The sequence below is a fragment of the Botrytis deweyae genome (assembly GCF_014898535.1).
Source record: "Botrytis deweyae strain B1 chromosome Unknown BDEW_013, whole genome shotgun sequence".
Taxonomy (NCBI): Eukaryota; Fungi; Ascomycota; class Leotiomycetes; order Helotiales; family Sclerotiniaceae; genus Botrytis; species Botrytis deweyae.
Genome location: NW_024066220.1, coordinates 309,644 through 333,268, shown reverse-complemented (window position 1 = coordinate 333,268; position 23,625 = coordinate 309,644). Strand labels below are relative to the sequence as shown.

Below are 23,625 nucleotides of genomic sequence, written 5' to 3'. Positions count from 1 at the left end.
AACTTGTGCAGTGATTGTGATGCTAACAGTCTATTTCGTAGTTCAATCAGAAGCACTGTTGAAGTAGTACATCTTGCTTGCTAAGGTGTAATGAGACGTTGGGATGTAACTTAAAGATTGGCTGGCTTGTTCGGAAATATGGTGCAAACGGTCTTCTTCAAATGAACTCCAAAAGATAATTGTTCGAATAGACTTGAACACTGGTAGTCAACAAACAACAAGTGCTTCCTAATCAAAGTGTGGGCCCCGAAGTCCTGGAATGATGATGGCCAGCAAATTGCTTCGAACCAAATCTCAACCGCTACGACGAAACTCAAAGTCCCGTTCTTGTGTTGAGCGGCGTGGAGCAGCAGTGACATCTAGACAAATGATGCTAGTAACAAAGTGATTGCGGTTGTGGTTATGGTCGATGAAGATGCGATGATAGATTCTATGAGGAAGTCGGTGAATTGTGTCCTGAACTACCAAAGCAGTACCGAGGACGGCGATCGTAGGACTCAGAATCTTAACTGCTCTCTCTATCTCCTCTATTGGGTTCATAGTTGACGGTTACCGGGATAGAAGCGATCTTCTGAGCAGATGTAGTGCCAATGACTCCAGAGAGCTAAGCAAATCTCAATCTCTGCAACCAGAGCAGAAGTCTTGTGTTGATATTGCTGACCAGTTATGATTCTGCAAAGCAAAACACAGCTCATTCATGTGATAGTGCAACAAAAATGGAGATTGGGTATTGATATAGCTGAAAAGCTGTTATCCTAAAGAGCGAAGGAAGGCTCAATCCATATAACAACGTGATGAAAGTCGAGGTTGAATATCGATACAACTGAATGATTGTCATCCTGGAGAGCAAAGCAAGGGTTGATCAAAGTTGCGAAACCCGAAGTGCTTGTATCGATAGCTGACCGATTGTTATCCCGGAGAGCAAATAAAAGCTCAATCCATGTAACAGTGTGATGAAAGTCGAGATTGAATATCGATCTAGCTGACCGGCTATTACCCTGGAGAGGAAGCAAAGGTTGATCAAAGTTGCAAACCCGAAGTGCTTGTATCGATATAGCCGACCGGCCATTACCCCGGGGAGCAAAGCAAAGCTTAACCAAAGTAACAAACCCTAAATCCTTGTATCGATATAGCTGACCGGGCGGAGGGCCCACGCCAGTGCCATAGGGCCACCTAATTTGAATATCAGAAAATGAAAAGAAAATTCTTTGTCTGATGTCAGTGATGAAAGCTTACCGACTGCGTCCACGATCCTATCTCTTCTCACTATCGTCCGAACCATTCGACTTTGCAACGGAAGGGTTGGCATTGTCATGCTATGCCTCGAATACTCTTGTACTACTTGACCCATCGACGGTAGTTGAAATTGAAGCTGTCGGCACTCTATCGTTGTCTCTTTCTCATGTTCCACTTATGGTATGCGCCATTGTACCTTTTCAGTTAAGACAATCTCAATATAGATCGACACGGGAATCAGAATTGAAGTTGTACTTATATCCTATAAAGCTTATGTATTGAAGCATGGGTATCTATAGATATACATAGTTTCCATTCCTAACCTCCAATTTTATGCGCAATCTCTAATACAGTAATTCTAGGCTTCGCCAAATCTAAACTAAGAATGTATTTTGAAAAATCTCGTTCATAATACACGCTAACAAGTCCAGAATACCAGTTTTGGAACAGTATCACTGGGCAAGGTGGTAATCGAGCTAGCAGTATCCGTTCAGGTTACCCTCAATTATCGAAACGATCTGGGTTCCTCGATCAAAATATCGCCGCTCCAATGACCAAGTTGTGATATAAAAACGGGTAATGTCGTCTTGATGGTTGTTCGCTTCCAGGTTAAGATCAGCACTCAGAACCGAGGAGGTGATGACGACCTTATAATGTAACCTGTATTCACAATGGCGACGCGGAAAAGTGATATCCAATGAAATTTTCTCCTTGGTCACCCGCTTCTCCCTCCAACTCACGTGTTACCTTCCTGCGTATCAACGGCCATAATGAGGCATACAATCTATGCACAGTGTGTATAAATGGGTGATTTGGCTGGCCGTAATAATGTCTTCAGATCCCTATCTGTATTGGGAATAGAAGTAATAGAAGATGAACAAAACCATAGGGAATTATGGCCTGAGAGCCAGGTCCCAGTATTCGCAGTGCGTAAAACATCATGTAGTTCCCTCGGGTTGGTGTTTTCCGGGACCGCTGTTGAGTACGTAACGGCGAAGCGTGTGAGTACTAAAGCTGTTGCCGATCTCGCACTTTTTCATTGGCTCTTCAATCCTATCTCAATCCATAGCCCCGTGCCATCCAACTTCCCTATTGAGAAACCAAGAACTCCCACCCTCGATCTCCACCAAATCACCCCTAACAACAAATCTCGTCAATGAGTCTCCAATAGCTCTCTCCACATTCTCAAACAACCTTCGAAATTTCCCATCCAGTAAGTGTATACCTCCGTTAGAAAATCGATTGGGCTCATGGCATCCATCTCCTCCAAATTCTATCACTTCGAGAGTAGACGCCAACGATATAAGAAAGCTTTCCATGGCAAGGAATCTACTTGACACGCCTTCTATATGTAGGCTTCGAAGGGGAGGTAAAGTAAAATTCGATTCTTTAGATTTTGACAAAAAATCCTCAAGCAGTGGTGTAATATCAATCTTACGCTTTGACCGAAAGCACAGATTGAAACTCTCCAAATTCGTAGCAGCGTATAAACATGTAGCGATGTTCGCAAATACTTCTTGGAAACTCAAGTTATTAGGTATATCGCTATAATCCAGAGCTAAACGTAAGTCTGTAAGATTATAAAAAATAGGTGTTATAGACTCGAATAGAACCTTGTTCTGCGCGAAAAACTCAAATGGCAAGCAATCGTGAGACAGTTTTCTGAGCTTCAGAACCTCAATACTGCGGAGTAGTGAAATTAGAATAGTGGTGAAAAGCTCCTTGGTCGATTCTCTGCGTAACAATCTCGTCGAAGGAACTCTCCAAACTGATGCTAGTAGAGAGAGTGCCGGTTCATCGGGTAAGGGGAAATTGACCATAGAAACAGACAGGGCTGATAAATTAGGCAGGGAACGGAAGACTTCAGACAGATCTGAATCACATATTTGGGAGTTGAATTCCTCTCTCAAGAACTTGAGACTAGAATATCGAAACCAAGCTTCTTCAGTTAGTTCGGCACGAGTTTCTGGATGGAATATATTGGGATCTGATTTGAAGAGATATGCATTATGCCTTGCATGAAATTCATCGATGTCGCCAAGATTGAGTTCGATAGATTGAATACAAGAGGAAAAAATTGGATGACGGCATAGATGAAGAAGACGATTGAGATCGGGACGATGGGCGAAACCATGGAATTTGGGAAGGATGAGGTAAGGTGTACTGAGAAAGGAGAGAAACTTGCAAGTCAAACGGGTAGACTTGATGGCGGGTAGGTCCATATAAAGAATCACAAATCTCATGAGCTCGACAGGTAGTGACAAGAAACCTGAGGAGAGAGTTGGAGGGGCTTTAATATCTGCCATTTGTGACGACTGGAGGTGATGCGAACTTTCGATGAAAGCTTCTCAGGGATTGATCAATACTTAATCGAATACTTGATTCAACATCAGCTGACACTTATCTTCTAAGACTCCTGGCGCTCGTAACAAAACTTTTATAATAGCAGATCATGATATAATACCAAGACAATCAACAGACTGGATATGCGCGGGGGCGCCGATGCAAGTACGCTCGAGGTACGCCTTTAGTTTGGCATACCTAGCTTTGAATACCCCTACCATCATCGGGATGTCGGATTCAATTTTAGTGTCCGAAGTGTCTCGGAATAACCCGAGAATATCGATTTTCAATTTCGATAACCACAAATTCTAAACGACCGTTTCTGTAAATAGTCTCGTTCCCCCTTCGTAGATGTCGTTATTATCGTATGTCCTCTCCTTGTCTCTTATTGGACTCTCATACCCTGCTTCCCGGTTTTATTCTCAACTAATCTTTCTCCAACAAACAGGTCCTTTCGAGCACTCCCTCCGCGCACCCGCGCAATGATAGGCGCAAGCTTCATTGCTTGGGGTACAATCGGTCTCTTTTTGTCCGATACGGCAGAAAAGAAGCTTGGCTTTGAACCCACAGAGCAGGATAAAGCAAATATGCCTAAGTTTACGGTGGTTGAGAAGGAGAGCTGAAATTGTTGTGAGGATGGATGTTTTGCAGACCAAGTAAACAGTGGCACAGCGCAGCAGAGAGAGACGAATCGAATTTGAAACAATAATTGGAGCTTAAAAGGTGTCTATACAGCTGGAGACCTTAGAGGAATTATGGACAATTATGGGGGGAGACGGAAATTGCACATACTAAGGGTCAAACTGTGGCAACTGGAGAACTGGGGAACTGAGGGAGGGATTCCAAGAAAAGCTGTGGGTCTACGCCTGAGTAACGTTCCTCTACGTTTTACGGATAGTGATCGGTAAAATAATTGGAAGCTGTTTGCATACATCGGATATATCCGCATTGTCTGGGACTTCTTTTGGGGAGCCCTGGCCTTAAGATTTCTCCTACACTTTCCGTCATTTTCTGTCAGAAGGCTCTTTTCAGGAGTGCTACGAGGGCCATGGGGAGGAGACGCTTCCGTATGATTTCCTAAGGTCACCACTTTCATTTGCATCTCGCAGAAAAAAGTTGTGTGATCGATTTCTATCGATATTGCTCTCTTCAGGATTTTGGTACATTATTATCCTCTACATCTCCACACCTTTCCAACCTGGCTCTAATTTATGGTATATGTGTGCATTGAACACTTCCATATGATCGGAGCTATACCATATATACGATAGCTAGCTACCTCGTTGTGGTTGCTTGCACACTGTTCTTTCATCTTATCATGGCTTATTCAGCCTGTGTGAAACTTCACGTACAGTATACGCATATTTTTTCTCTGCGTCCTAAGCCTCAAGCCAATAAAATATGATACCACAGAAATTGGGTGAATCTGATATCTGGTACACATTCGGGCGACTTTATTCTAGACGGGTATCTGCATTAACAACACTACCTGATATGCCTCAAGTGAGAGCAATCACCAAATTCGCAATTCTCATATTTCCACTCACAGACTACCTCTGGAGGTACGGAGTCAAAACTTTTCAAATTTGAAGACCACATAGTGGGATTACGTGTATAATCCGAATAGGTTCAGCTCATCCTTGGGATATCAAAAGCCATTTTTTTCATGAATGTGTGCGCCTACGAGTAAACCCTCGGACTTGAGGGAAAAGCCACTGAAAGTATGGGATTTCAATACAGCATAACATAAGAGTTATATACCTAGGTGACGGGACTAGTCTAAAATAAACTTGCCTTAAGTTTCTGCAGCTGTGTAAGCTCAATGAGCTGTGCGACATTATTATCTTTCCAATATCAGGCTCATTTGATTCTCGCTTATGTGGTATTCAGTAGCCTTTTGAATATATTTTCGACACTGAAAGGCCTGAAAACCCTTGAATTGGCTATATCAATTATAATCCAAGATGTTTTTATAAATTCGGGTGAATTCGTTTAATACATTTTACCTAGTGCAGCAATTAGGACCCGAAGATCACTACTTATGACGATAGTAGGACCAGATGACTTAGGTAATAGTAGTTTATTTCATTTGACCACCTAATAGTTATCTCACCTAGAAAAATATTTTTCAATTCCTTTATGAATCTTCCTTCTTTCATTATTTCAATCAATCAATCAATCAATCAACCTCTCCATTAATCATGGCATCACTAAAATCCCACCTCCAACGCTTTGCCCAGCGCTTTAAGAACGACCCCCGCCATTACTTTGTCGCGATGACTCCCGTTGCATCAGGTCTATTATTAGGCCTGAGCCTCTCCAAATGGCGACTCAACAAATACCTCAGCGAACAGATAGAACAGGGATATGTTGAAGTCAAGATCGAACCCAAGGAACTCGAACAAGCCTTCAAAGACATGGGCCTTCTTTTAAAGAAACACGGTATTGAGACGGAAGATATCGTGTCTAGCACACGCAAAGAAAGCCCGAATTGTAGTATTAGGTGGAATATCGGGGGCGTATTGAAAGCTTTTGCGGAGTCTAAGGAAGAGGAGGAGAGAAGAAAGAATGAGGAGGGAAAGAAGGAAGAAGGGAGGTTGATTCATGTGCGTGAGGGCAAGAGAGGGGATGCGGAATTGGAGCCTAGCAGTCAGGAAGTGCATAGTGCGATTGAATCATCTTGATTGCATGCATTCACGGTTGGCGACGTTGGACTCATACTCATGGAGATTGAAAAGGTCGAGGAGATGCAATGCAGCTTTTTCGGAGATGCTTTTGCTCGTATCTTGTAATGTTGTGGAGATCGGAGGGAATCAATGGACGTTGTTGGAGTTGGAGTTGGAGTCGGAGTTGAGGCGGCGGAGCTATTGTTATAAATGGATTGATTCACCAACCCCAATCTTCTGGAAAATCTCTTTACCACCACAAATGCGAGCAGGATGGACATTGTGCAGCGAAGATTGGAGTCGCATATCATCAACTGGCGTTCTGTATCGAATACTCGGTATTCTTGTAATACTCATTCGTGATGGATGATAACAGGTAGTGGGTACACAGATATAGTAATGGGCTAGACGCATATATAGGAAATTCTCTTCTCAACTTATTACTCAAATAATGATAATATCTCACATTTTCGGAAAGAAGAACATTTTAATGAGAGTATTAGGTATGATTACAACTTAGTTTTCTTTTGTACTGACTATACTACTCTTTCATACCACCACATCTTCAATCCCACACAGTATTCTCCTCAATAATAATATTAAAATAGATACCCCATTCATTCCATCCCATCCCATGCCATCCCATCCCCATTCCCATCCCCACACTCCCCTACCCTTTCCCCCCATCCCCAAAAATAAAACAAAAACAATCCAAACTCAAAACTCAAAACTCAAAATTTCAATCACGCAACCTCTAACCGAATGACGTGACTACCGATACTCCACCATTCCCCATTCCCCATTTCCTCCCCGTTCCCTCCCCCATCCCCATTCCCCATACCTCATCTCTATCTATCTGCACTCTAAACCTCACAGCACAACTTCCCCATCCCCATACACATCCCCATACCCATAATCCACATCTACATTCACAACCCCCTACCCCATCCCCTACCAATCCCTCTAAATCCCCAAAAAGCTTATTTAAACCTCACTCTCACTCTCACTCTCACTCTCAACTTCTTATCAAGTGCCATACACATATGCATACACACATCCACATCAAGCCATTCCAACCCCATTCCAACCCCATTCCAACCCCATCCCAAACCCATTCCAAACCCAACTCAAACCCAAACCCAAACCCCAAACCACAACATCAGATTCTGAATATTCCATCTCAACTCTCGAGACTCGGGGAATATTGAATACCTATTGAACATTCGCTATCAGCCCTATCTACCTATCTACCTATCTTGATCCTAGGTATCAGATTCTCAGGAGATATGACTTACATACATACATGCATACAATACATACACACATTATACATCATACATGCATGCATGTTTATATATACATCATCCCAGAGACCAATGGTATATAGGTAGGTATATTACAACATCTCAACATTGTAAATATGAATTCTTACATCTGTCTCCTTCAAAACACAATAGTTAAACGCCCCTCCCCTTAAGACGATCAACCCATATAAATCAAAAAATTCATTAAACATCTTAAATTTCATTTTCATATTCTATTCATTAAGCATCTTTAGTTTTAATCTCCTATCCAATCCTATCCAATCCAATCGACCCTCTCACCAGTTCAAAAACGCCAGCCCAGTGCCGCTAAACGCTATCATATACAAACACCAATACGCCTTCGATTTCTAGAATTTTCCCAACCCTCAAATCCAACGCCATCCATGCATCATGTTTTCGTCGATCTTTTCGTACACTCATTTTCTTTTCCATTTTTCTTCTCCATTACCATTATCCCCTACTCATCCCGTACCGACTCCGAATCCGAATTATTTTCCGATGAAGAAGTCGAATCAACCTCAATTACCGTAATTGCAGGAACCATCTTGTTTTTACTATCTCTTCTCCTTACACCAATCCATTCATCTCCCTCTCCTTCAACCCCCTCATCCCTTCTCGTTCTCTTGACCATAAAACATTGAACCGCTCCCACCACTGCCACAAGCGCACTTCCAAGCCAAGCTAGCGCTGTGAAATTTGTCTTGCTACCAAGCGCATACAGGTATCCCGCAACAGGTGGAGCTACAGTCCTACAAGCAGCACCGGCTGATGCTGCAAGACCATTGACTTTTCCGAGAACGTTTGGAGAGGGCGTAGCTTCTTTGATGAGGATGAGAAGAACGGGGTATATTAGTATTGAAAGAAGATTGCGGACGAATAGAGTAGTGTAAAGACCAGCATAGAGATATGAAGCGGGAAGATAGACGAGAATAGGTACCATAAGATACGCAATTGGATGTAGCACGCTGACTATAATGAAGAGTTTGTAAGTGCCGAGAAATTCCGCAGCCCAAGGAAATATGACCGCTTGAACAAACAATGCAATAATGCCATTTATTGACATAATTACACCAACTTGTTGGACAGATAAACCAAGACCTCCAGGCATCATAAATTCGACAGTCATGATGGATATACTTTCCCTTGGACCCTTTGTATCTTCGAGGAAAATGGGTAGTAAATGATCATATGTCATGGAATGATATGTGAATATTCCCAATGCGATAATCAAAGCGACAACATTTTTGTTGAAAATTTGGGGAGGGATAGATTTAGTGGGCGTGTTTCGCCACTCACTGTCATCGCTGCCCTCGAAGGTTCCGTAAGTTTCGGCGCGCAAGTCGACTGCAGGTGTTTTAATGGCATCGGCAGTGGCCATCAATGGGGTTTCCTCGGAATGGTATGTATCATCTGGTAGAGAAACCCGGGGTTGCATATCCGGATGTGTCTCTTGAAGGAGGAAGTATCCCGCTAGAATACTGATGAATAGTAGACCAGCACACATCAAATTTGGAAGCAAATATGGGAATGTGTTGAAAATACCATCCGGTGAGAAAATGTTTGGAAAGGTCGATGTAGGATCTGCGAATGTGCCACCGATCGCAGGACCGATAATAGTACCTATGCTCCAAACAAATGGCATGACTGAGTATGCTCGAGCTGTCAAGAAGAAATTAGTTCAGGTTCTCCGTGTAATCGTCGGAATGTAATCAAACTTACGCTCATGTTCTTTCTTCGTAACCATTTCACCAACCATTGTCTGAATGACGCCTATGTTTCCATTCAAGAAGCCTCCAAGAGCTCTGCCGAGGAGCGCAACCCAAATGTTCGACGCAAATCCAACCATAATCATACTCAACATCGTTCCGCAACATCCTGCTAGCAATACTGGCTTTCGTCCGATTCTATCAGATAATCCACCCCAGTACATGCCCGTCAAAGATTCTGCCAGCGCAAAGGCTGAGATGAGAAGGCCCGCATAGAAAGAAGCATCATCTTCGTTGCCGACTTTGAATTTCTTTACGAGTGCCCACGCGTAAGGGAAGATAGAGGTGAGGGCAATAGGTTCCGCGAGACGGACAATTGCTAAAACGATGTTAATAAGGTATTTCAAATTGATCGTGTGCGTGGCGCAGTCATGGAATGTGGAAACAAAACTTACCAAGGAGAAAGAGTTGAGTGGTAGGAAATTTATCGGGATCCCGTCGAGAATTCCGAATTCCTCGGGGCATTGCTCGTGAGCCAGATATGACTTTTCTGACTCTCGATGACGATCAAAGATTGAACCTTTATTAGTAGAGAGAGAGATATTCAATCTGAGAGTTGTAGAAACTTTCCTATCGACGTCCTGAAAGACGAATAGGAAAGAGAGAGAAGATTGGAAGGGATATAGGAAGTACGACGCAATAGGTGAAGATGCTATTAGGATTTTAGGTAATGATAAAATTGATTGAGTTTGCGGAAACGGAAGAGTAGATTTCTCAGAGACAGAATTTAATGTTTGAGAGCCAAGTGAAAATGGAGGGGGAAGGAAGTGTTCACTCTATATGTCGGACTACCCATCTGTTTGCGCTCAAGCTTCCGCACTGAGCGTTTTAAGAACCACATGCAGATAAATAAATTTTCCCTACCTACCTAGTACTTGACCTGGTACCTTACCGCTGTGCATGCAGAGATACTATCTCTCGTTTATCCTTACCTTTTGAATTTCTGAGAGCGTGTATATTGTATTGTTTTCCTTGGTTTTTGTGGTGGGGAGGGGGGGCAGAAAAAGATTGTTCTTGTTGTCGTTGTTGCTACCAAACCTTTTCGGAGATTTATCCCGCGGCTCTGCAATATCCAATTTGGATTGGTGTTCCTATAGATCGATAAATACAATGAAAGATCTACTGGAGCAATAAATAGCTCGAAAGGCCGGCCGATAATTGCTACCGCTAATGCACATGCATGATAAGGTGTAGCCGACTTGCTAGTGGAGATTGCTAGTGGATGTCGCTAGTGTGGAATTATATGTGTAATATATTAGCTGAGATATATGGAGTAGTCCACTGGTAGTCGTATTATTTCATGCAGACAAGGATTCTAAGCATTTTAGACTCTCATCTAGACTTATTCGTCTCAATCATTGGATGAATCGAGGTGAACGAAATTAATGAATTGAGCACTTGGTGAACATTGGAACGCTAGAAGGAAGTATTGAAGAGGCTAATAAGCCAATCTGCACAATAGTCAAGTCGACTATCAAAATGTCACGTACTCTGTACTCCGCTCGGTACTTTCAATTCTACCTAGGTACCTACAGCGAAGAAAGAAACAATGGAGTACAGCTATGACCATGCTCTTGTGATGTGAAAGATGTAATGCAATTGATGAGGGAATTAGGTCAAGGAAAGTACCTACCTATTTACCTAGGGACTAGGTAGTGTTGTCAATCTCCCACCTGTGACTGACCTGCGTTGCCCGAATATAGCAGCACTGGAGAATGTGCTAATGTGCTTCATGTAGTTCACGTATCAAGTATCATGTATGTAACCTAACGAAAGATATTCGGAACATGGGGAAGATGGAAAGTAATAAGCCGGCATCCAAGACCTAATCTCAATACCTACTACCTACTACCTACTCGTATACACACTAAAGTTGTATACGAAAGCACAAGTGAACCATCGAATGAGAATGGTGCGATTAGCTATTTATTGAGACTTTAGGTATTGGACAATCTCATCCTCTCATCTTCTCTGCTACCCTACCATACATCCTTCTAATATCCAACATCTACCATCCATCCAACATCTACTCGTATATTTATTTACCTTCAGAATGAATTCAAACTTCCTGACAAGTCAATCAATCAAACACAAGTCGTCATAACTAACTCACTCAAAAGCATGTTTTCATACGAGGTTTGAGAGTTGAGGTTGTTTTGAGTGAAGGTATGAAAATACTTTTTTTCTCCTTGTCCCACCCACCGTTTCTTCCATGTCAAGGCGGGGAATGAGTTTACCGAGAACGGTGCACCCCCTGTATAAATTTAATGGGGCGAATCTAAGACATCCGAAACCGCTTTTGCAGGGACCAAAGTGTGCATTGATACGACGCACAGATCAACTAATGATACCTTCTTTAGATCTTTTATCCAGACACACCTCAAGCATGGCTAAAATCCTTTCTTCATGACATATTTTTCCTTCTTTGGTCTTAGCATAGAATCTTCCAGATATTCCGACCCGAAACTCTACTCCTCTTATCCAATATCACTCTTCTCACCGCGACTCCACTCAGCAACTTCTGAATTTCCGAGTCAAAATTCTCTAAAGTCATAGAATACTTCTATTGCAATTTCTTTGACTAACATTTTCTGATGATAATACGGCAATTCTTACCCTGTGAAGTTGTACGAATTTCTACAATCGTTCAGTTCAGCTAGTGGCCAAAGCAATCCATGGTCAATAAAGTAGCTCTTGGTGAGCCGTGAGTTGTGATACCGGTGACAGGTGATACCGCACGAATGCATTCCTCACGATATTCCCATGGATGCTCTCATACAATTGAAGAGATGAATGCTTTCGTACTGCACTTCCGTCCAAATTCTTCCCACAATGCTAATGGCTATCTACCAATCGACCAAAATGATTCGACATTGACACATACGGAGTATATTCCACCTATGGGAATGTCTTCCGATGATGTAGCCACTACATAAACATGAGAGAATCATGAGACGATATCTGGACAAGATTTTATAGTCTACTACTGACACCGGCGATGCTCGAGCTTACTGTAGTTTTGATGTGTGGCAACCTCCTTTCTACTTGCCTCGGAATATATAAGCACTGGCATGCGAACCACTTCTCTCGGAAAGTATTGACCGAGAATCATGAAGAATTTGGGGATGTGAACCGAGAGAATGACAGCTCATACTCGCATATTCTTAATACTTTGGATGGCCCATATGCTGTGCCCCAAGTAAGTGTTGACTTTATTTCTATCATATTTTCTTCCACATCTATATGAGTTCTTGCGATCCTGTCACCTTTTCTCTATCTCCTCGCGCATTCTTCAATCAGCGACATCTGTTATCAGCTTGTGTCAACGTTACTATTATAATTGCACATCGACCTTGGATCTCGGAATGTCACTGGGTTTTATCTCATTCCATTGTCGGATGTCCCAATTTAGTGATGAAGCCACTTCATATTATTTTGAAACGTTGGATTTTTTTAAAATCACGAGACTTTGGATCTTGACTGGGTTTAAATCGAGATAATACAAATGCAAGTATGGCTGCATAACATTTCACAGCTTGATGTATGACCAAGGATCTCCTGCATCGTCGTTTGAAAGCTGGAAATACTCTTAAACCTCAAGCTCAAACGCCGTTTATTCCATCTCAAGAACTCGCTACCAAATTTTCAATCAACTGAAAATGTATGGACAGATTTAAAAAAAAATTGCTTGCGATTCTAAAATCTGGATACCATTTGATGTTACTCAGGCTGAGGTTTCATGCATTTATTTTCACCCTCGTATCTGATGCGTTCAAAGCGATATACAACTATAAAGATGGTAGTTCATCTTCTCGTATTTCTTTACCTAAGATGGTAATGCAAAAGTTTCATTGAATCACAAATTCACCCCACCCATAATATTGCATTTTTCCCCTCCATGCTCTTAGATTTGTTTGCCCCCGGAGATGTCGAATTCGACACTTTTGCAAAATCTATTCTCCTCATCACGAGTCTACAGTTCCACTGCCTCTCATACCTTGCAGTGGGATTATGTGGGGTTATATGCACTGGAGATCTCGGTATTTTGTTAAATTTTTGCGGTGATACAGCTTAGGCGTGTTGCTGATAATACGGCAAGGTCATTTGATGTGCTACGAAATAGAAAAAGGCAGATCTGCATTATGGGAGGCGAATTCACAATAAACAATCTGAAGAGGAAGATATCATATTGGGAAAGCATTGGGGACAGATTATTGATGAGAATTGGAACGTGATCACATTGGATCAATGTGTCCGGTGTTCATCTAAAGATATCTATGACCAGGACAAATATTCTCGCAGTGTTGCACTATCAAAGTTATCGTGCTCCCTACTTTTATTCATTAGTTATGGGAACACTTACAGTGGCGAAAGGGTAGACTGGAAGGAATAGGAGATTTACCTGGGGTGAAACTTTTCTACCCGTGTGGTTGATCTACAATTTTATCGGCTAATTCAATACTTCAACAGTCGAAGCAATAGTCCTTGAAGTTTTGGCCTGTTAGCGATCCTTAAACTCTTCATTCTATCTTGCCCTCGTCTTCATCTTCTGATCTTTTTATTTTACTTGCTTTCCATCCAACTCGTCGATGAAGGTATCACTCAATACATATACCCGCTGTGAATACGCCTGCTTGTATTTCTTCAAAACATGCAATAAATGCACAGGAATACAGACTCATCCCCACGATCTTTCCGAATGTATTCATACAAAACGTGTTGATTGTTAATTTAGACAGCTAGCAGGAAGTGATCAGCGAGAATGCAAGTAAACGCTTTTATACACACACTACTTGTCTTGAGAAATTCTACCAGGGTAGTTTTTGTCATTTTTGTTTCTATATAATTATTTGGCCACTCGGAATCAATTCACCCTGTATCGTCTTTTCTTCCCTTTCCATTCCATTCAGTTGTTTTTCAAAAATAAGGTATGTAGCTATATTCATACCCCTTTTGGTCCGAATCCCCTGGGGTGAGAAGTAAGTGAACATGAGTAGAAGTCATCATATCAGACCAAAACAAACGAACTCAAAGAGAACTTTCCGATACCTAGAGAACAGAAGAATAGTGTTCATAGTTGACTCTTAAACAACTCCTCTTAATTCTTGGTATTCTCGTGGTAGTGAGATCGAAATGTAAGATGTTATATGGAGTTATCAATTACTATCTATTCACATTGTATCTGTAATATTCTCTTTCATATTTTCTTTCGCACCTCTTCACGCATTAATTTCAATCCCATTTCATCTCATTTCTCAATCCCAATCCCAATCCCAATCCCAATACCCAGATATCTCAAAAATAAAATATGGGCGTTGTTTCATATATCCCCAAATCCCCAAATCCGTAACATGTCAAAAAACTACGTCACCGACGTCATTTTATTCATCTATCGTCATCATCGTCATCGACGTCATGAAGTTATGCGATATGCAACAAAAACTTTTTTCCTTTTTTTGATGACGTATATGTGATACATATCATATACACAGACATAACATATATTGGGAAGTGAGAATGGTTTGGATGAAAAAGATGTAATTGAATGTTTGTTTGGAGGAATCAATCAATCATTCAGTAGATAGGTATTTTTTTGGATAAGGGGGAAAAGTTAGGTAACAAGTTGATTAATTAATAGTATAATATAATGAATAGAAGAATGAATAGAAGAATGAATGAACTCGATTCTCCAATTCACTCACTCACTCACTCATGAGTAAACTCCATATCGAGTTTATTAAAACCGGTATAACCAACATCATATGTGTGGTTGTGTAATATATACGTACCAACCATCAACCATTTACCCACTCTCACTCCCACATCCACACATAATCTATATACAATTTTCTATGGCCTCCTCTCCCTCCCCATCCCCCCTTTCACATCCCCCCTCACTCACTCTCATTCTAACCCCAACCCCCAACCAACAGCCAATAAGAAAGGATCCATCCTTTAATCTTCAATCTTCAATCCTCTTCCAACTCCAATCAACGCAATCATATCATAAGAAACCCCTATTAATCAATCAATACTCAATACTCAACACTCAATACTCAACACTCAATACTCAACACTCAATACTCAATACTCAATACTCAATACTCAATACTCAACACTCAATACTCAATACTCAATACTCAATAAGTACTTAGTAAGTACTCAGTAAGTACTCAAATTCCCCCAAATTCCAATTCCCTCATTTTCATAGTAAGTTGCCTCCAAACGCACCAAGCACACCAATCAATCAATCCCGACCTGAACCTGAACCAACCAGCAAGTACCCATAGAATAATACTAATATAAACACCCAATTCCTAACCAAATAATCGCCAATGAATATCATAACTCCATCGCTTATGCTCGCTAATTTTTTCGAAATTATGTGTGGGGGGGGGTGTTATTTTGTAAGGTTGATGGATGTTTCGCTTCATCTCGTTTTCATCTCCTTTCATGATTTTCCGTCATGAGGAATTACTATTCTGTTTTGTTCCGTCGTGTCATGTGTGCTTTGCGTTTTGTTGTATATCAGATACGCACACACACACTTTATTATTTTTCGTACCTCGGTTTCCTTAATTTCCTCCTCTTTTTCTTTCCTCTCCACTTAAAGCTTAACAGGAAACCTTTTCCTCACCCTCCCTCCGAATTTATAAATTATCATCGGCGCCGGAATTAACGCCAGTGCAATGAATCCCAAAACACTATTTCCCCACCCGTAACCTAATTTTGCATACATAGCCGGTCCTGCAAGTGGCAAAAATGCTCCGAATAACGACCGTGATACCGTTAATGCTGCGATTCCTGACGCAGCGAAGGATGGGAAGCTGTCGATGACGTATGTTTGAATTGGAATGAAGATACCCATCATACCGAAACCGAAGGGGATGAGGCCGATTATAGGAACGATCCACTGGGGATGTTAGACTCTTCAAAGAAGGATGAAGGGAAGTAAAAAGGTAGTGAGGAGGAGTACTTACATGAACGCCGCCCTGAATGCTCCAACCATACCAGAAAAAACTAATCGGTATAAAGCAAGCAAAAAATATACAAGCCGGTAATCGCATTTCAGGCTCAAAGATCCCATTATTTGCTTTCGTCATGCGGACTACCGTAACGTCCGATATACGAGCTACTACTACGAGACCAAGGAAGAAACCAAAACCTAGACCTATGTACTAGTTGACAGTTAGACTTGCGGTAAACGGGAGGATGGAAATTTTGGAGGTGAAAGAGATGAAGAGATATACTCACAGCTAATCCACCTAATTCTGGCGCCCAATGATATTTATCCGTAAAAACCGTCGTAATAGTAGTAAACAATAAATACAGAAGTCCATAAACAACTGCCATATACAAACTCAGAATAAACACAATAGGACTAAAAACTAACATCTTCAGGGGTCGAATCATGGCATTTGCTAGAACAGAAGCGTTTGAATGATGTGCTGAATTGCTTGGATCGTATACGCTGCGGAGATCAGATCGATTGAGTTCTTTGGAGAGACGCGCGACTTTGCGTTTTATGAGGAGACGTGGGTTGGTTTCTACGTTGAGACATTCGATGCCGATAGTTATGATGGTTCCGGCAATGAAAAGAATCCAAAATACCCAACGCCAGCCGATTCTTTGGGCTACGAAACCTGGAGATTGGTTAGATGTACTGTACTTTGATGGGTATAATGAATGGCGAAAATACCTCCAGCTATTGGACCAATAACTGGACCAAACAAAGGACCCAGACTGAAAAGTGAAGTCGCCAATCCTCTTCTATCCGCATGAAATAAATCCGCAATCATTCCAGCACCGATGGTTAAACAACCCGAACCACCCAATCCAGCCATAAATCGAAATCCTATCAATGTACTCAAGCTAGGTGCCAATGCACATCCAATCTGCCATACACAAAATATTATATTACCACCTGTAAGAACATATCTTCTCCCATACATCTCAGACAAAGGCGCAAGTATTAATGGCCCAACGACATATCCCAAGACAAAGATACTCACGGTGAAAGAGCTTAATATCAGACTGGAATTATGGAACTCCTTGTCTGCAAATGTTACACCGGGCGCAAACATACTGGAAGCGAGCGGAGATATAAAAGTAATGCTAGCCAGTAAACCCGTCAGCACCCATTTCTTCGTTTCCGGAAAATTCAGAGGCATCTCGGGATCGGTCTGGCTTTCCCATCCTACGATACCGTTTGCGAGATTGGAGACTGGAATAGGTCGCGGTGGAAGTTTGGCGCGCGGAGTATGAGATCGATGGGCTATGCGGGCGAGTCTGGATCCGCTGGAGGATTTCGAGTTCGTGCTGGTTTTATCGTTCGAGTCGGAATTTGGATGTGCGCGATGGGAAGATGGACCGACTTTTATTGATTCGGTGGTTGTCTAAATGGGAAAGGGATGTTAGTATGTAATTCGCAAATGCGCAATGCGAGTGGTTGTATCGAACCTTTTGTCTCTCGAGATCATCGATGGGGCCTTCATCCATTGTTTTGACTGCTTCAAGATTCGAATCTCGGTCGGCGATGGATGCATCTGCAGAACCATCATCCTTCGGCGAAGGGTTTCTCGAATTGTCGGATTGGTATGCAGTAGATTCTGTTTTCGTTCCAATTTCATGTTCCTGATCATGTTCCTCCTCTGCCAATGTTCCTTTCTCGAGATCCTGAGGCAAACTCATTATTGACCTCTAAAAAGGTAGCGCAGATGGGGTTTCCAAGTGTAAATCAATTGAAGAGCTTCTAGTAAAGACTCTGCGGGGGCTGGGGAATTATTATCATCGGCAATTATGCATTTAAGGGATGTATGTACAAAATATCGATGTATGGAAAACGTTGAAGATCGATCAGCGGTATAACGGTTTAAGACAAAAAAAGGTGGGATATGGGGAAATCTGATGATCGGTGAAGACTCCGTCCAATCCAGAGGGTAGAAAATAAAAACTTGAAAGGGGAATGAGGGTAAAAATACGGGCGAGAATCCGATGGATGCAATGTGCAAACAGGACTGAACTGACTACGAAGTAAAGAAAAAAATACCGCAGCGGATAAGAAATGGGTTTTGTAGACAGGGCTCGTACGCGATCAATCAATCCTACCTTGAGAGCGAACCGAACATGTTGATTTTTGGTGGTGACCACATGTTATACCAGTACCTTCTCATTTGCTTTTGGAAGGAAGCTGTCAGTGTTCTTTGCTATTGTCTTGGTATGATTGTTAGGTTGTGGTCGGGTATCCTTAAAGCTTGGATTCAATGGATTGCCAAGACTGCTGAATGAAGGAAAGAACCTCAGACCTGTCTTGCTTGTTTTCAAGACTCGAGACTCAAGAGTTATTTGTTATTGTTAAACTATATGAACGAGACTAGACCGGAGCCTAGTTTGGACAGCTTGGACAGTTTGGACTTTGATCAGAACAGAAAGGATGGAATGGAAGCTAGATACGTGATCCCCGGGATAGGGTTATAAGGATAGAGCCCTGTTGATAAAGGAGTAACGGCAGGGAGCAAGGTCGATGATTGTGAGAGAGAGAGAAATAAAGGGAAAGCGAGTGCAAGCAACCGAGTGACGAATATAAGAGACTTTGATTGTATTTATACCTAGGTACACACACACTCATATTATGTATGCTACGCATGTTATGAAGACATTATGAAGATATTAATTACTTGTTTTGATTGCGAACATGTGGTGTGTACACAATGTACATGGCAAAGTCATGAACTACACGGTACAGGCGACTAGGTACCTACTCGGTATAGAAATTGAGCCATCAGTAAGCTAAAAAGACAGACAACAGCCACTCTGCCTTGTCTATCACTTTTATATACTAACCGTGAGGGTGTGGCAACCGCCGTCATGGTCAGCAACAACTTGGTACTACTTAATACCATTTGGGAAGCTTCTCCGTGTTTATGGTCTAAGCACAAAAATGTACTCGAGTACCGGCATTCAAGATTACATAACCATGTCTTGAAGCTTATCAGCTGGAAATTCTAGCTCGTCTCGAAGTATTGACTATCAACTGGATCTTCCGATTTCAACTCAAGCTTTGTTGACACAATCGAGTGCCGACTATCTTGACCATACAAATCCGTGCCCAAGGTCTACAGCAGAAACAATCTAATCTTCTTCAAGATAGAATCAACGATCAACGATCAACGATCAACTAACCTATTACGAAGGCAGGTTTCAAGATACTTCCCAGATATGTTCATTCATCTCCGACCGCCGATATCATCACTGCTTGAAATTTGCTATCATCACTTGAATAATGATCAAACTTCCTCATATAGTATCGGTGGACTTAGATGAGTCTTATTATTTGAATCTTTCGCTTTTTAACATAGCTGTGTGCATTGGTTTTCTTTCCACATGGGAAGAATACTCATAAAATGGCCGAAAACAATTGTTATGCCCAAAATCATCAAAGAGAGAGTCTTTGAAGTGTTGAAGAATACTGCAAAGGAATCGGAAATGAAAGAACTCTGTGATTCTTGGAGAACAATGAAATCGGATTTCTCTTTTAACCTCAATAGCATCTACATTCTTAGTTTCATGTGCGCTTATTCGAGGAATGCTAAGACTACTGCTCCATGTCTAACACTCTCTGCCTTGTATTAACAAATATCATCGAGGTTTTAGTATAGTGCAAAGTTGCCCTTGAAGTCTATATTTTGCTGTCGACATTATGGCAGGAGACAATTCACAACAAGGTGTGGTGAAAGGTGCAGTATCAAAGCCATGGGATCCTACAAGTCTAGCAGTTGGAGGAGCTATGTGTAAGTGTCATTCTCAATTGCAGTCTTGCTTGTCTAAACTGATGAATCTAGTGGCACCTCGAGGACCAGCTCCAAGTTTGACTGGCCCTGTCCATCCATTGTTTGCACGCAGCAGATGGGAAGTCTCTGATGAGGACTACCAGCTCTTAATGCCAAGTATGCGACTTGCCACACGGCTTTTAGAAGTCGGAATGCCGTATTTGGCAAGTTTTTTGCCATCAAGCATCATCTTTGGCTCGCCGCAAGAAGTATCGCACGCTGAACATAGCCATATTGTCTGCCCAAAAGTAATTCCGTTGAAACACACAGTTTTGCTCAAGGACCTTCAAGCAGCAGAGTTGGAGCTTGAAGACATCGCAAGATGTATCAAATGGAGATTGAATGATAGAATGCATGCGACTCGGAATTGGAATGGTATCACAAGAATAGTAGATTACGGAGAAGCAGACTTTCACGAACTCGATGAGAATGAGGTCAGGGAATCGGATTTACAAGCTGCTCAAGCAGGCCGGGTACGACGGCCACTCGTTATTGCAATCATGGATTTACTATTGGTACCAATGCGTACCCACCCGGTTGGTTCCGAAATTCGCGTTAAAGCACAGTTTATGGCAGCAGTTACAATGATTCATGAAATTGGACATGCAATATTCCTCCAAGATTACCGGTCGTTCAACCCACCTTCTGGTGATGAGCCTTACGTTGAGAAAGACGTCGATAGCGAGCTAGGAAGGTCTTTCGTGAGCTGGATTTTCAATGGATTCCATCCTCAATTCTGCGAATCTTATGACCAAGATGCCAAATTTGGTAGTCTGGGGTGGTCTTTATATTGGCAACCTTTATTTAAAACCAATCAGTTATTTGGCAATGAAAAAGAACACAAGCGGCCATTATACGAAAAACTCTATGCAATTCCTGTCAGTTATCTCTCAAACGCATTTCGGCAGACTTGGTGGGAAGCTAATCAACGCGGCGTCCCTCTACATCAACTCGCTGCGACCTTGAAAAAGAGCTTAAACTTGGATTACAGTGACAAAGCGGAGGCTGCTATCTCTGTGAAGGCAAATTGGTGGATGGATCCGATTGCAAAACTTCCTAGATGGAAAGGCCACTATAGAATTTCAAAGTTCTCTTCGGGCCAGCCTGTCCAAGGACTCGTAAAAGACCAAATCGTCGCGCAAATGAAATTAGAAAAGCAGTCCTTTACTTTCACTATACATGATGAAATAGATAAAAATTACGATGCTGAGCTTGAACGATTGCTAAGAGAACAAACGCCCTGTTCATGGGAAGATAAGGTCATTGCCGGGAATAATAATAGAACGGTAATTGCTTATAGCATCGAGACGCACGACGATGGAATGTTAGATGAGGACATAGGCTACATTCAAGATGATGATTCCGAAATCGTAACGCAAATCGAAGTTCGCTATCGTCCGACAACCGATTTCCAGCCCAGGTCGACAAAACTCATTCCGCCAAACAAACTAGTGGAAGAGGCTCGGAAAGAGGTTTGGGCTGAAATAGCTGCCGAAGAAAAAGCAGCAGCCTCTGAGATGTTCGCATCAGGTCCAAGGGTCAAAAAACGCGGAAGCTTGAACAACTCTCTTTCAGGACCAAGCAAGCGTTTGAGAACATTTCTCGAAGCAGACAAGGTGGATAAGAATTCTACACTTGCAGAAAAAGTTTTGAAAGCACTTAGCCAAGCATCGGCAAATGAGATTGGCCATTGGACAAGAATTCAAGCATGGTATTATTGCTTGCAACATGGTCTTTCGTTGCTCCAATTACCTAAAACTGCCGCAGCACAACAAGCAAAACTCGACAACGGTACGGAAATGGGGAATAAAATTATGCGAAAAATACAGTACCATCTCCTAGAGAAACTTTGGGGAGAGATTCATGACGATGATCCAAAACCGGAGTCGGTTCTTGTAGCAAAGTACATCCTTGGCCTGATAGACTTTTTTGTGGATGAAGATATAGACAGTTTGTCTGTAAGAATGAAAATGCCTGTTCCAAATACTCCTAGTCAGAGGGCGGAGGTCAGAGCTGAGTGTAAAGCTTACTTCGAAAGAGTAATCAAGGGCGAGGAATTGAGAGAACCCTCACCTCAAGTGGGCCTCACTTTAGAGCAGCAATTAGCACCTCTGCACAAGTTGGCTCCAGAACCATCCCAATGGTCAGAAGACGATTTGAGATCTTGGTGTCGCCACAAATCAATTCCACAGTGGGGATCTATCTCTGGCCTAATCACCCGCGTCAACCGTTTCAGAGAGGAAGAAAAGAACGTCAAAGTGGGTATAGCCGGACGAATTAAACCTCCTCCTGGTAGGACTGATCGTACCGGCACAGAAATTTATCGTTTCAGCGCGGTCCTCCGACACAGTTCTCTTGATGCTCTCAAAAGCTCACTTTTTATTGCTGGCAATTTTCCTTCAGACACCGAACTCGATCTCTGGGTTAATTCAGACCATATCCTCCAACCCGGTCCCTTAAGTGAGCAGATTTCCACCGTAGATTGGAAGCGTCTTGTTCTACGCGCATGGCGTACGGCAACTCCTAAAGAGCCAATAAAAATCAGCCGAGAAGAGCGCATTCAGAAAATAAATAGACATAATGAGCTTATCGACAGTAAACTCCGAAGCGAACAGCGAAAGTCTACAAAAGAACTGACAAATGAAGAAATAGTAACAGAATATCCACATCCTGGATCCGTTCTTAACAAAGTCACGGATATTTCTCAACGCGCACTCGCGTTAACTCGTATCCGTAATGCGCCGGGTACAATACCAGGACAGAGCTATAAGAAGCATGACCGTGCTCATTTGATCAAGGGGAGACACTTGAATGATATGATTATGGATTTGGAAGATTTGGAGACAAAGGTGAAGGAGGGTAAGGAGAAGAAAACTGGAATTTACGATATGGAACAGAGGGAATCGAGGCACTGGAAGGAGCTGAGCGAAAAGGAGGCTAGGAGAATCACGAATATGAAGTTGGTGGAGAACAGATTTACGAAGAAATGGGGGGCAGGTGAGAGGTTGGGGGTTGGCGAGGAAGAGGTGCCCGAAGAAGTCAAGGGGAAGAAGGGAAAGGAAGTGGAGGAGGATGATTGGCATGAGGATTATGTGTAAGAGAGTTTGCGGATATGCTGTTTATCTATTCATCTTGTTGCTTATTATGTTTCTGTAATTTTCCTCAACTTATAATGTATCGAACGAGATAGAGTAACATATTATGTATGTATGATATATCTCAACTAATTTGCATTTCTACTCCATAAGTTTTAGAATAGTCCTTTGGTATCCATTTCAAATGTGAGTGAATATTTTGTACTAAATATTATCATTCTATTATACCATCACCGACCTCTCTTCTCATCTCCCAGTAGTGTCCTTTCAATCAGCTAAATACTGTTCTATGTCTTCTTCTTGTCTTCATCTCTCATTTCGTTTCGTATCACATATAACAAAAAAGCCCCCTAAATATTCCTCCC

General features: G+C 42.0%; 7 protein-coding genes across 7 annotated transcripts; 3 read left to right on the top strand and 4 right to left on the bottom strand.

The window, feature by feature from the left end:
* Positions 1–755: 755 nt before the first annotated feature.
* EAE98_006246 (uncharacterized protein) lies at positions 756–2,005 on the bottom strand (the record flags this gene model as incomplete). The annotated part of the gene is made up of 2 exons (XM_038953869.1): positions 756–1,173; positions 1,977–2,005. The coding sequence occupies 2 exons, from the start codon at positions 2,003–2,005 to the stop codon at positions 756–758; spliced, it is 447 nt and encodes a 148-aa protein (XP_038809659.1).
* Positions 2,006–2,294: 289 nt separating this feature from the next.
* EAE98_006245 (uncharacterized protein) lies at positions 2,295–3,542 on the bottom strand (the record flags this gene model as incomplete). Its single annotated transcript, XM_038953868.1, has 1 exon — positions 2,295–3,542. One exon carries the CDS (start codon positions 3,540–3,542, stop codon positions 2,295–2,297), a length of 1,248 nt encoding a protein of 415 aa, XP_038809658.1.
* A 283-nt stretch (positions 3,543–3,825) lies between these two features.
* EAE98_006244 (uncharacterized protein) lies at positions 3,826–4,347 on the top strand. Its single transcript, XM_038953867.1, has 2 exons — positions 3,826–3,944; positions 4,028–4,347. Exons 1-2 carry the CDS (start codon positions 3,931–3,933, stop codon positions 4,200–4,202), a joined length of 189 nt encoding a protein of 62 aa, XP_038809657.1. The 5' UTR covers positions 3,826–3,930; the 3' UTR covers positions 4,203–4,347.
* A 1,433-nt stretch (positions 4,348–5,780) lies between these two features.
* Positions 5,781–6,263, top strand: EAE98_006243 (uncharacterized protein; the record flags this gene model as incomplete). The annotated part of the gene is made up of 1 exon (XM_038953866.1): positions 5,781–6,263. The coding sequence occupies one exon, from the start codon at positions 5,781–5,783 to the stop codon at positions 6,261–6,263; it is 483 nt and encodes a 160-aa protein (XP_038809656.1).
* Positions 6,264–8,027: 1,764 nt separating this feature from the next.
* Positions 8,028–9,801, bottom strand: EAE98_006242 (uncharacterized protein; the record flags this gene model as incomplete). Its single annotated transcript, XM_038953865.1, has 3 exons — positions 8,028–9,229; positions 9,290–9,655; positions 9,732–9,801. The coding sequence occupies 3 exons, from the start codon at positions 9,799–9,801 to the stop codon at positions 8,028–8,030; spliced, it is 1,638 nt and encodes a 545-aa protein (XP_038809655.1).
* Positions 9,802–15,458: 5,657 nt separating this feature from the next.
* On the bottom strand, positions 15,459–18,913 carry EAE98_006241 (uncharacterized protein). Its single transcript, XM_038953864.1, has 5 exons — positions 17,797–18,913; positions 17,036–17,732; positions 16,591–16,979; positions 16,317–16,514; positions 15,459–16,249 (listed from the first exon to the last, which is right to left on the bottom strand). The coding sequence occupies exons 1-5, from the start codon at positions 18,025–18,027 to the stop codon at positions 15,944–15,946; spliced, it is 1,821 nt and encodes a 606-aa protein (XP_038809654.1). The 5' UTR covers positions 18,028–18,913; the 3' UTR covers positions 15,459–15,943.
* Positions 18,914–20,035: 1,122 nt separating this feature from the next.
* EAE98_006240 (uncharacterized protein) lies at positions 20,036–23,263 on the top strand (the record flags this gene model as incomplete). The annotated part of the gene is made up of 1 exon (XM_038953863.1): positions 20,036–23,263. One exon carries the CDS (start codon positions 20,036–20,038, stop codon positions 23,261–23,263), a length of 3,228 nt encoding a protein of 1,075 aa, XP_038809653.1.
* Between the last annotated feature and the right edge of the window lie 362 nt (positions 23,264–23,625).

What these genes read in the sequence shown, in the direction of transcription:
- EAE98_006241 (XM_038953864.1), bottom strand. Translation starts at nt 18,027, where the DNA reads ATGAGTTTGCCTCAGGATCTCGAGAAAGGAACATTGGCAGAGGAGGAA. An exon ending in CAGAATTAGGTGGATTAGCT is followed by an intron (nt 16,515 to 16,590) that starts GTGAGTATATCT and finishes ACTGTCAACTAG; the next exon opens with TACATAGGTCTAGGTTTTGG. An exon ending in GCATTCAGGGCGGCGTTCAT is followed by an intron (nt 16,250 to 16,316) that starts GTAAGTACTCCT and finishes TAACATCCCCAG; the next exon opens with TGGATCGTTCCTATAATCGG.